The 13,330-nt window shown below is 36.6% G+C and overlaps 1 protein-coding gene across 20 annotated transcripts in view; it reads left to right on the top strand.

The window, feature by feature from the left end:
• AKT3 (AKT serine/threonine kinase 3) overlaps positions 1 to 13,330 on the top strand; it is a 175,680-nt gene that overhangs the window by 115,782 nt on the left and 46,568 nt on the right. For all 20 annotated transcript variants that reach the window (XR_014024902.1, XR_014024903.1, XR_014024904.1 and 17 more), the window contains one exon: positions 8,171 to 8,299. Coding sequence is in view for 11 of the 20 variants with exons in the window: in XM_081315977.1 (XP_081172103.1) it covers positions 8,171 to 8,299 (129 nt within the window). In the remaining 9 variants the exon portion in view is untranslated. The remainder of the gene's footprint in view (positions 1 to 8,170; positions 8,300 to 13,330) is intronic.

The raw sequence follows: 13,330 nt of genomic DNA, 5'->3' as shown, positions 1-13,330 counted from the left end.
TTTCTGCTTTCCATGCATGCTTCTCGTATACCTAAAACCTCAAATGTATGGTTGCAAGCTGCTGCCTTGCTCCAGCTTTCACTGAATTTCCCAAATTGGTGCCTTATGAGATACTATGCTCACATTACTATGGTCTCTTTCCTTTTTGGATGTTATACTGAGATGTCATTTGGGGGCCAGGTCCACAGAAGAAAAGCATGTAAAATAAAAATATAGATAATAGTAACAGTTTCATGATATCCAAAATTTTTGAATATTTTCCTTCTTTTGGTATTCTGTCACATATCAGTATTAGAAAGCAATTTCTTTGTGTGTGTGTGTGCTTGCTTAACTAATTAATAACTCCGAAGAACATATTTGTGCAGTTCAGTCAGAGCAGAGTAACTCAGGAAGTGTTACTCTGTTTTAAAACTTTGCATTTTAGGTTATCAAAATCCCTCAACTCTTTACCCAATGCATGTGGGTTGTGGTCATATGTCATTGCCAAAGGACCATCTGTGTTGTTTTATATCGGAAGAGGATAGCACGTTCTGGTGAAAGAATTGAATTGTTACCTGGAAAAGTGACTGGATCCAAAGCAATTAATTTTCTCTCTTCCTTCTCCTCCCCCCCCACCCAATTTTTCAAAGTGTCACAATCTATCTTGTGTTTTTCTGTTTCTGATTAGGATAACTGTCAATATTTTTGTAGTAGTTTAGAACTGACTGTAGTCAAAGTCAATCTCTTTTTTTATGATATAAAACACTGTATAGCGGGGTTTGTAGTCATTTTTAATAGGGGAGCCTGGAAAGAAATATGTATAAAAGGGGTTGAAGCGCTAGGTCCTCAGAAATAGCATATTATTTTTTTCTAGACAGCTCTACCAACTACAGTGGAGGAATTCTTACTACTTAGAAAATTAAATATTTAGGAGATATTTAAAACAGATTGCATATACCAGAAATTAGAACTTTCATTTCTGATACTGGTTTTACATAGAAAGTATAGAAATGTCATAGACAACATTTGTGAATACATAACTGCAGTGAAATAGTATAGTTTGTAGCTTTTGTGCATTGCCCAGAACCATGGATGGATAGCTATATGCAGGTAGTTCTTGACTTACAATCGTTCTTTTAACAACGGTTTGAAGTTACAACAGCCTTGGGAAAAAATGAATGTATAACCTATCCTGAAAAATATGATTATTGCACTTTCCCTGTGGTCACATGATGGCAATTCAGGTGCTTGGCAACTGGCTCCCATTTACCAACGGTTGCAGTATCATGCAATCATGTTATCACAATTTATGACCTCCTTAGCCAACTTCAGACAAGCAAATTCAATTAGGGAAACTGGATTAACTTAACAACCATATGATTCACTTTAATGATCAATGTGATTCATTTAACAGCTGTGTTAAATCAGATCATTGGCCTAATGATTCACTTACTGACTGCTTCACTTAGTGATAGAAATTCTGGTCCCAATTGTGGTTGTACAAGGACTATCTGTAAATGTTTTAAATAAATACATAACCAGCCAACCAACCAACCAACCGTGAGTTCTTTCTATTGTGGAAGATTGTCACTGTGAATAATGCTTTCAACACCTTTCTATAAAATACAGTCAATTGACAAGTAGTTCATACATATTCTTTCCTTAGTTTTTCAAGGCTTTTGAGAAAGTATTTTGTGTCTGATATATGAATTTTGTTTGGTACTGAATAGATTTTTTATTTTATTTTAAATGATGTGGATACACATCCATTCTTCAGATGCTTGTAATGGTTTTACTTGATGAATTTTAATAAGCTTAAATATTGGCATTACTGAACTTTGGTCATTGGAATTTGGTACTAATTCCTTAACAAAATTATATTCAGACAGCTTTTTGATCAGTGATTAAGTCTCTTTGTACGTTTGGCCTTTGTGTGTTCAAAGCTTTAGTGGTTAAAGATTTGGAAAAAAGGATTAGGGATCAGACTTCTAAAGTGTGTTTTAAATATGGTTGTGATAACTAGGAAAGTGCAAAAAATCAAAACTACTTAAAAAATCCTCTTAAAACAAACAAAGCAATCTCCAAGAATGTTTTTGTTTTTCCAGGCTTAAATCAAAACAAAATCTTGGAATGATTTTCATGAGGAAGTAGGAAGAATGGTGCCATTTTCTCTCTTCATTCTTCCTTTCAGCAACTGCCTGTTGAGAGGAACCTCTACTTTCCTGACCCTTACTTTCCTAATGTCCTCCCTTCCCTTAGCTGCTGCCATTGACATCTGTGGGTTTCTATTGGTCTTATTCCTTCCATTCCAAGAACTACCCAATATTTCTGTGGTTTAGTGAATATCTGGAATAAAACAACAGTTTCATTTCGGTGCAGATCAAAACTTCTTGAATATTTGTCTTCATGTGTTGCAACTATTCAGCGTATGAAATATTGTATGCACTAAAGATTTTTTGCACATGACTACTAATAATAGTTAATTTCTTCATATCAAGACAAAAAGTGAAGTATATTGAAATATTATTCAATAGAGATGTCATCACCAATACATCTTAGAAACATATCCCTACTTACAAGAAGGTGGTTTGCATATTTTGTAGTACAGGTAGTCCCCAACTTACAATAGTTCATTTAGTGAGGTTACAGTGGCACTGAAAAAAGTGACTTATGACTGCTTTCACACTTACGACAGTTGCAGCATCTCCATGGTAATGAGATCAAAATTCAGTTGCTTGGCAACTGACTCATATTTATGATGGTTGCCATGTCCTGGGATCATGTGATTCCTTTTGTGGCCTTCCAACAAGCAATGTCAGTGGGGAAGCCAGATTCACTTAACAACTGTGTGACTAACTTAACAACTGCAGTGATTCATTTAACATCTGTGGCAAGAAACATCATCAAATGGAGCAAAACTCACTTAACAAATGTTTCATTTGGCAACAGAAGTTTTGGGCTCAATTGTGGGCATATGTCGAGGATTACCTGTACTAGAAGGTAAAGTTACATTAGCACTCTAGTCCTTGCCAAGTTGAAAGGCTACAGGAACTGATGGAATACCCTCAAAAATATGGCAAGCAAGAAGAATCAGTAAAAGAGTCTAACCAAGCTTTGCTAGAAAAATCTTGAGAATAACGCAGTGACCAACAAATTGGAAAACATCAATTTGCAAAATGAAATAGGGAGATTTAATAGAGTATGTGAACTATTGTACAATATCCTTAATTTCACAAGCTATCAGAATAAAGCTTATAATCGTCCAATGCAGATTAGAGCACTACATAGGAAGAGTACCAGATATTTATGCTGGCTTTAGAAAAGAAATAAGGAACAAGAGACATTAATTATTGCTGATGAAGTGAGAAAGCCAAAAAATATCCCAAGGAATTCACTATATGCTTCATTCATTATATAAAGGCTTAAGATTGTTGCTCATGTCAAGGTGTAATTTTGGTTTAGCAAAATAGGAATCCTAAAAAAAAAAACATTGCCCTAATGAGAAACCTATTACATACATCCAGAAAGCCACAATATGGTCAGCACATGATGAAACCCTCCTTCCGCAAAATCCAGACTGATATTTGTCCTTTTGAGGTTGGGCAGATTTTCCTAGGGGCTATTTAGACAATTTTACTTTTGTTCCCTCTGTGTGTGTGTGTTTGTGTGTGTGTGTGTGCGTGTGTGCGTGTGTGTGTGTGTGTGTGTGTGTGTGTGTAGATGTGTGTGTAGATGGAAATGGTCTCTGGAGATAATGTATTGCAGGTTTCCTCACATTGGCGGATCAAACAGTCTTTTTTAAAATGACTTATTTTCTTGTAATAGAAACAAACTGGAGCATTTCCACTTACTGTCGTTCCTGATTCCTTTTTCCTCACTGGGTCCACTGACTATTTCTGCCATTTTCTTGTGCTGCCTGAAAAGAACTTACTAACTTTTTAGTAAGTTCCTTTCATCTTTTCTCCTTCTGCATTCTTATCTCTACTACTCTCATGAGGAGTAATTAGAATCTACAGCTGGTTCAAAAGGCCCACATGATAGCAGGTCAAGCATGCTTAAACAAATGCAGGTAGTATTTGACTTATGACCACAATTGAGCCAGAATTTCTGTTGTAAGTCGTTGTGGTCATTAAGTAGGTTACCATGTGACCTGACTGAATTTTACAACCAGTTTACAATGGTCATTAAGAAAGTTACCATGGTAATTGAGTAAATCTGATATATGCAATAGATGTTTTTTTGCCATTTTCTATACCCAAGTAGGAGGGACGCAGTGGCTCAGTGGGTTAGGACGCTGAGCTTGTCGATCAGAAGGTCGGCAGTTTGGTGGGTCGAATCCCGAGTGCCGCGTAACAGAGTGAGCGCCTGTTACTCGTCCCAGCTTCTGCCAACCTAGCAGTTCGAAAGCACGTAAAAATGCAACTGGAAAAATAGGGACCACTACGGTGGGAAGCGTTGGCTCTTCGGCTTTGAAACGGAGATGAGCACCGGCCCCTAGAGTCAGAAACAACTAGCACGCATGTGCGGGGGAACCTTTACCTTTTTATACCCAAGTATCAGTTAGTTCTAAGTCTGGATTTCTACATCTATGGTGTTCATACTTCTTTCCAATGAATGTACTGCTTTCATCACAGTCCTTTTGTGAGTTTAATATATCTATTAAATGGCTAGATGCATGTGAATATTTTCCACAACCATTATCATTTCATCAAACTTTTTAAAAAAGCTTTCAAATAAGTATTGCATTTTGCCAAAGTCTTTTTTCGAACGTCAGACACATTTGCTTGTCTGTATCCTGATACATTGTTCCTCTGTGTAACTTGGCCAGGATAGATAAAAGAACACAGTATTCCAGAATGAAAAAATAACTTAAAAGGCATCCTGAGAATGGGGGGGGGGGACTAAAAAACCCAGGGAAGATATTTTCTATACATTTCAATCCAAAATTTTAAAAAGAATTAAAAAATATAAGCTCCAAACATTTTACAAATTGGTAAAATACAAAATCTTGTAGTGTAGTGAGAGTCCAAAATAGATGTAAAGTCAAATGGAAACACTTTCATTATCCCAAAACACGCTGTGTTTTCCTTATGAAAAAGCAAGTTATTCAGAACAACAACATAAAGAGAAGAAAAAGAACGTCCAGCAGGGGGATAAAATAAATCAGCATTCAACTAACCGGTCAACTTTTAAACATAAAAAGCAAAATAAAGCAAAAGCTTCAAAAAGTGGTGTTTAAACCCAGGCTTGCTTAAGAAAATCAGCTGCCGAGAGGAAAGATGACTTTGTGACTGCTCCCAGAGGGAACTGAACTCTTCCCTCCAGACTCCCCTTCTCAGGAGGGTCCACAGCATCTGAAAGCCGTCTTGAGTCATTCCTAAGTGTTCCCATTCAAATCCATGGAGCAGCTCTACCAAAGAATCAGCTTTGGCAGCAAAATTGGCAGATCATTGGCAGGAAAAAGAAAAATTCTTATGTTCAGCAGTCATCTTAGGGAGGAGTCTCTTCTGTGTCATTTAATATATACTATTTTCAATACTCCAAGCTATGTAAATAGCACTAGCACCAGCAATAACACTTATATACTGCGTCACAGTGCTTTACAGCACTCTCTTAAGTGGTTTACAGAGTCAGCATATTTTCCCCCAAAAAACAATCTAGGTCCTCATTTTACCAACCTTGGAAAGATGGAAGTCTGAGTCACCAGTGAACCAGTCACGATACTGGCAGTGGGCAGAGTCAGTCTGTAATATTGTATTCTAACGATTGCATCACCATGACATTAGAATGTCAACAATCTTTAATTATATAAATATTAATATATTGAAGTTGAAATGATGTAGTGTATCAAATGGCAGGGACCTAACGGAGGCAGAAGAGATTAAAAAGAGGTGGCAAAGCTACACAGAAGAACTATACAAGAACAAGCTTAACATCCCAGATAACCACGATTGGGTGGTCACTGACCTCGAGCCAGACATCCTAGAATGTGAAGTGAAGTGGGCCTTAGGAAATCTGAGCAACGACAAAGCTAGTGGAGGTGACAGTATTCCAACTGAGCTATTCAAAATCTTGAAAAGATGTTGCACTAAAAGTGCTACACTAAATTTGCTAGCAAATTTGGAAAACCCAACAGTGGCCACAGGATTGGAAAAGGTCCATTCCAATTCCAAAGAAAGGCAATGCCAAAGAATGTTCAAACTATTGCACCATTGCACTCCTTTCACATGCTAGTAAAGTTTTGCTTAAAATCCTACAAGCTAGATTCCAGCAGTATGTGGATTGAGAACTACCAGAAGTACAGGCAGGATTTCGAAGAGGCAGAGGAACTAGAGATCAAATTGCCAACATACGCTGGATCATGGAGAAACCTAGGGAGTTTCTGAAAAACACCTACTTCTGCTTCATTGACTATGCTAAAGCCTTTGATTGTGTGGATCACAATGAATTGTGGCAAGTTCTTAAAGCGATGGGAGTACCAGACCATCTTATTTGTCTCTTGAGAAACCTATATGTGGGTCAAGAAGCAACAGTGAAAACTGGACTGGAGAAGAGTCTAATGTTGGGAAAGGTTGAGGGCAAGAGAAGAAGGGGACGACAGAGAATGAGGTGGCTGGATGGAGTCACTGAAGCAGTAGGCGTGAGCTTAAATGGACTCCAGAAGATGGTAGAGGACAGGAAGGCCTGGAGGCATGTTGTCCATGGGGTCGCGATGGGTCGGACACGACTTTGCAACTAACAACAATAAAGTGTGTCAAGATTTATAATAATTCAAATGAAAGAAAAAAGGGGAAAATCTTTATTTTAATATTTAACTATTATACAAGAATATTAATGACAAAAACAGTGCTTCTAATGTCAGTATAGTATATCATGTTCTTCATGTAGCTAAGGTTATTATTACCATACTGAACCGAACAGAATAACAGAGTTGGAGGGGACCTTGGAGGTCTTTTAGTCCAACATCATGCTCAGGCACCGTGTCCTATACCATTTCAGATAAATGGTTATCCAATCTCTTTTTAAAAACTTCCTGTGTTGGAGCATTCACAACTTCTGGAAGCAAGTTGTTCCACTGATTAATTGTTCTAACCATCAGGAAATTTCTCCTTAGTTCTAGGTTTCTTCTCTCCTTGATCAGCAATCAGTTACCTTGATTAGTGATTGATATGATACTTCCATTGATGATTTAGCAAGGGGAGCAATTGCTAAAATATGAGTTATAGCATCTTGATTCAAATCCCATGATTTATGTAATTGTATCAGAAATCACTAATCATAAGTATATAATGGTGTTTGCATCATGATATACCATATATGTGATAAAATGTTTCAGTCTTCATGACTTGCTGCAAACAACTTTAGTTTCTATATAATTACAGAATAATGAATGGTATATGAATACATTAAACTGAGTTCTGATTCCTGGCAGCTTTAGAATTCCAATTGCCGACAGTATAAAATTTGGCTCATTAAAACATGAAGCTAATTACATTATGATTTCAATTTTTCTGTACAATGTATGAACTGTTTTATATAATTCTGGTGGTTGTTCTTTCATATTTAAGAAGATAGAAGACCACTACATAGACTAGTGCTGCAGTTCCCTCTAAGGTTAAATGGTTGTGTGCTTAACAGTGAAGCAAGGTGCATGCACATGCATATCAAGATACATATGAGCCACTTTTTAAATGTTCGGATGTAATATTCTCACGTTCAGCAGCACCTCTTTTGTAGGATTTGCCAAGTCCTGGTAATCATGCTATAAAAATATAAATAGCAGTTATATAAATGAAGTAAGTAAATATGAAACTAGATATAAAGAAACTTAATTATTAGATATGCTGGTATTTTGTTTTTCTTAGAATAATATTATTCTGTAATTAGAATTAGAATAAGATTAGAATAAAAAAAGGCATTACTGGTTTTTCAGAAAGAGCAAATGGAATATATTAAAATGGAAACAGCACACTGGGTTAAAGGAGTAAAGATACGTAAATAAATCTGTAATTTCAATCAGTTCAAGTGACCTTTAAGCTACTTTTAAAGGAAAAAAACATTAAAATATCAGATTTGTCATTATCCATTACTTTTACTTATAGCAAAATTGTAACAGAATTATTACATGGCAGGTGGGTTGTTTTTTTTGTCTTTTAATTGAGTGTTTTTTATGTGTCTTTGTAAAATACAGTTAGAAAATCTAATGCTGGATAAAGATGGACACATAAAAATTACGGATTTTGGACTTTGCAAAGAAGGAATCACAGATGCAGCTACTATGAAAACATTTTGTGGTACTCCAGAATATTTGGCTCCAGAGGTATGTCAGCACTTTATATTTTAATCATAACATGCTTTGGAACGGTAATCTTCATATTTTAATACTTGCAGATACCATTACAAAGGGTACTGTATTTATTATAGTTTTTAATTTATAGTTCTGTAGTGGAATCTGTCTGGCATATAAATTATAAATTCTCTCTTTCCCCCTCTCTCCTTTCTCCATCTTCACCCTTTCCTGTCCCTCATTTCCCCTTTTCTCTCAAAGGGATCTTCTCTTTTTTTCTTTCTCTTTTAAAGCATTTATCTTTTCACACAGAGAAAACTAAATGTTAAGTTCACAAAATGTCTTAGATGAAAGAAAATAAGGAGATGAGAATGTTATTTCCAAGTGAAGTTTGGAGGAAATTCAAGGAATGTTGCTGATATACTGTAACTGCACGAAAAGAGTTGTAGCTTAATCTGAACAATTTGTCACCTAAGATAACAGCGAAAATATTTTTGCCAAGTTTTCATTAATGTTTATTTAAAAGTCATCTTTAGAGTATATTTGTCTCTCTTAAAATCAAAATGATTTTGAAAGCAAGATTTTTATTACGATCTTTGTCTGCGTCTTGTGATCAAACCAGGAAACCTGTGACCTGCTCTGGATGGGTACATGAATATCCATTTTTCTTTGTGAATTCTTCTACAGATGAGGATTTTAATGGGGAACCACTCAGTAAGACAGATGGGCAATGAGGTTCTTGTTGGCAGAGCTTCATTGAGAGTTTGGCAATAAATCTCACTCTAGAAAATAAAACTTGCTCTTAGGAGCTAGATGAAGAGAGTCAAGCTCAAGTTCTCATAGATAAGTTGTTTTACTGAAGAGAAAAGAAGCCTTTATATTGGTCTTTGGACTACCACTACCATAACACAGACTACTGTCTCTTCCCATCTTGGGGCCAGAATATATCTTTGGTTCATGAGAACCTGCATTTTGGTCTATGCCCATCTCATTTCTGCCCATCTTGCAATTATAAGCTGGAACTGTTTATATAACAGTTTTGTCTTACAAGTTATTCATAAAATAACAGGAAAGGAAATTATACTATGGTGGCATCAACCATAGTATAATTAAAAGACATGTTTATTCTCTCATTGATTCTGTTTTGTACATTAATCACTTTGTTTTGATACCAAAAACTGCAGTTTTGCCAATAGAGCCTTCCTTAGTACCAATCCCTCTGTAGCTGCCATCTTTTTGGTATCCTCCTTCAGCTATGTAACTTACTAAAACACTTAGCAAATGAGGTGCTTTAATGCCTGAAGCTGACAAGGCAGGTATAAGCAGTTGCCTGTTTATTTAATATAAAGTTACCACAATTGTCAAGGTTCCAAAATGACTTACTATTTTCCATTAATTGAGGAGGATGGAAGGAAGATGCCTAGAATTTAAACCTGTGTGTGTGTGTGTGTGTGTGTGTGTGTGTGTGTGTGTAAATTTTTTGGTTTGCTAACAAAGAATTAAAGGGAGACTGATATGTTTTGGTTTGTTAGCAAACCAAAAAATTTACACAAATATGAGCTGTCACCGGTGTGACTACTGCCTGTCGATGGCCTTCGGTTAGGCTGAAACAGGACATAAAGATTTGTCCCATGTTTGGGGCCTAGCAAGGTAATCTAAATAGTTAACAAGCATTTTGTGTGTGTGTGTGTGTGTGTGTGTGTGTGTGTGTGTGTTAAGAATTTGTCAAGGCTTTTTGAATGCACCTTGCTAATTAACTCTTTCTTTCCTGCTTTGGCCTGACTCAAGGCTTATCCACAGGATATAGTCAACTTATGACAGCTCATTATTTGTGTAAATTATTCAAACTGCTGATAAAGAATTTGGGAGGCTGAGATGATCATTTCGAACTTCTTATGTTCTCATCAGTCAGCCATACCCTTTATCTGAGATTCGAACCTGGGCTGATTATATATTAGGCAGTTGTTTTAACTTCCTGGGCCACAGGTTCTTTCTCTTTTTTATTAGCTAGAAGGCAAGGGAAATATGTGTTAAGAATAAGAGCCTTGGTGGAGCAGTGGGCTAATGCCTCCTTAAGTAACACCAGCTGCCTGCAATTAGTGCAGGTTCGCATCCCATCAGGCTCAAGGTTGACTCAGCCTTCCATCCTTCCGAGGTAGGTAAAATGAGGACCCAGATTGTTGGGGGCAATTAAGCTGACTTTGTAATAATGCCGCTTGGGGGTGTGTGAAAGCCCTAATAAGCAGGCATATACATAGAATGAAGGCTACTGCTAAGCTTGTAAGCCGCCCTGAGTCTTCGGAGAAGGGCGGGATATAAATGGAATTAAAATTTAAAAAAAAATTGTCAAGGCTTTTTGAATTTATCAGCAATTTGAATAATTTACACAAATAATGAGCTGTCATAAGTTGACTATATCCTGTGGATAAGCCTTGAGTCAGGCCAAAGCAGGAAAGAAAGAGTTAATTAGCAAGGTGCATTCAAAAAGCCTTGACAAATTCTTAACACATATTTCCCTTGCCTTCTAGCTAATAAAAGAGAGAAAGAACCTGTGGCTCAGGAAGTTAAAACAACTGACTAATATATAATCAGCCCAGGTTCGAATCTCAGATAAAGGGTATGACTGACTGGTGAGAACAAGTTTCATTCTTATCTGCAGTAAAGATTCTGTTCTAGTCATGTTTGTGAATCTTTTGTCAAATCAAGCCAAAAGGTTGAGCTAAGATGTCAGTGTTTGTAAATTAGTGATTTATTTTTGTGCTTTAGTGTGAAGCCTGATTAAAAAAAAGAGAAACTCAGTGGCTCACAGTTCGAAGACTTTCAGCCTACAAGAGCTGCCTACCATTGCTTAAAGTAACCGTGGATGCATGACGAAAGTCAGATGAAGTACTCCTCCCCCAAAAGTTAAAATGGATAAAAGAACTGATGCTATTGTTTTCAAATTCATTATCTATCTCTGTGAGCAGTTCAGGGCATATCTTCTACTCTAAGTCATTTGGTGCCAGTAAACAAAGACAGAAAACTAGCTATCTTGAGGATGTGGTCTCTCCAGTTGTATCTCCATAGCCTTGCTTATTTGACATTTTACTTCTATTTGTATTTTGTGATTTTCTCAATTCTTTCTCTACTATTCTGCTGTCTACAGGTATTGCAATCTCCACTATCCAGACTTTTTTGTCTTTCTTACCAACAATTTTGAAGTCTGGGGTGTTATGTGGCAGATGCTTATCTGTTTGAATTCTAAAGTCCCAGAGTATTTTAGCTGCTTCAGTTTCTATTACTTTGTCTCTTTGGGGCCCCACTAGTTCTTGCTTGCAGGCAAGTGGTATTTCTTGCAGATATTCCAGTGCTCTGTTATTGCTACTTTGTCATGCTGTTCTTTATAGTCAATCTATGCAATTTTCTTGCAGAGTGAGTTTCCTTGAAAAATTTCTCTCGTTATTAATGACTCCCAGTCTATCACCATTAACTATTTGTAATAGTTGTTGGATCCACTTTTAGCAAAACCATCTTCAGTTCACCATTTCTTCCCTAGAAGTTTCCCCAGTTGAACTATTTTATTTCTTCTTGCGTGTCAAAATTAGTAATAATTTTGGGATTTGGGATTTTCTAATGAATCTTCATTGCTGAGCTAGGCAATTATAGAATTTATCTCCTATTAGAGGACTCTGTGAGCACTATGAAAAAAATTAACCTTATTTACACTGAAAGCACAGTCAACTATTGTGCTGTTTTCTTGCAATGGCTGCATTTCTGTAGCATTATTCATCCCTCTAAATGTACAATAATTTTAAAATAAAATGTTGCTGACATAAATATACAACACTTGAAGTGTTAAGTACATTTTTGGCATTTCAGCTTCATTATGTCCAGTCCTCAAATGCATGAACAGATAATCATATGAATATTAGTTATTTTTCACATGCTTATGTGATCACACAAAAAGTACATGCTAAAAAGAAACAGATGGTGACAGATGGGAAAGGTTGAATAAGGTGGTTTTGGAATCCTAGAAAATGTACTTTGGTAATAGTATAAAAATAAAAATTATTTGAATGCCAAGTAAGAATATACAGAACAATTGATTGGTAATTATTTTCATATAATGGTAATTTTGATTAAATGACTTTCACTGTCAATATTCTATCTTATTTATATTAAAGCCTAATATAAAAGAATGGGTTTATATGCAAACATTCTTGAAAGTAAGAACTCATTACTTAGTAACAATTAACTTTGGAGTTTATTTTTGTATCACTGTTCAATAAAATAATATTTAGCTGGATGGTGGGAGCCTCTCAGAAAGTAAATAATTTTTATTTTTCGGTTTTCCTGAAGTACAGTTTTTATAATACTTCAAAGCTAGATTTAAAATTGCTACTCAGTTTTATATTTAACTATGTGCCTAAAACTATTCATGTTCTCTTAGTAATCTCATTAAATTTCTGAAACAGCTTCTGTCCGTTATGTAAAGTTTTTTTTTGCATAATTGGAAAGGGCCATTTAGGCCATCAAGTCCAGTCTCCTGCTCAGTATAGGACTCTAAATTAAACATGTCTGACAGATGGCTGCCAGCCTCTACTTGAGCACAACCAGTGAAAGGAGTTCACATCCACCCTTGATTTTGTTTTTAAATAGTAGTCTTTGATGTTCCAGTCCCAGTTTATTTGAAAAGGCACAACTATTGAAAAGACAGTCCATCAGGGCTGTATAATGTAGTCAGTGATCAATCAGAGAAATTTATTTTAAAACATACGGATAAAATAAAAGACATCCCTCGCCCCCTCCGGGTGAGATTTAAGGTGCTGGTACTTACCTTTAAAGCCCTACATGGCTTAGGTCCGGGATACTTGCAGGACCATCTGCTGCCGGGAACAAATTCCCATTGTCCAGTACGCTCACACAGAGAAGGTCTCCTCAGGGTACCGTCAGCTAGGCAATGTCGGCTGGCGACCCCCAGGGGGAGGGCCTTCTCTGTGGGAGCGCCAACCCTATGGAATCAGCTCCCCCCTGAGCTTCGGATGGCCCAAAACCTCCAATCCTTTCGCCGCGGCCTCAAAACAC

This window comes from Vipera berus (genome assembly GCF_964194415.1).
Source record: "Vipera berus genome assembly, chromosome: 1".
NCBI lineage: Eukaryota > Metazoa > Chordata > Lepidosauria > Squamata > Viperidae > Vipera > Vipera berus.
The sequence above is the reverse complement of the archived record's forward strand: the minus strand, read 5'-3'. Positions and strand labels throughout refer to the sequence as shown.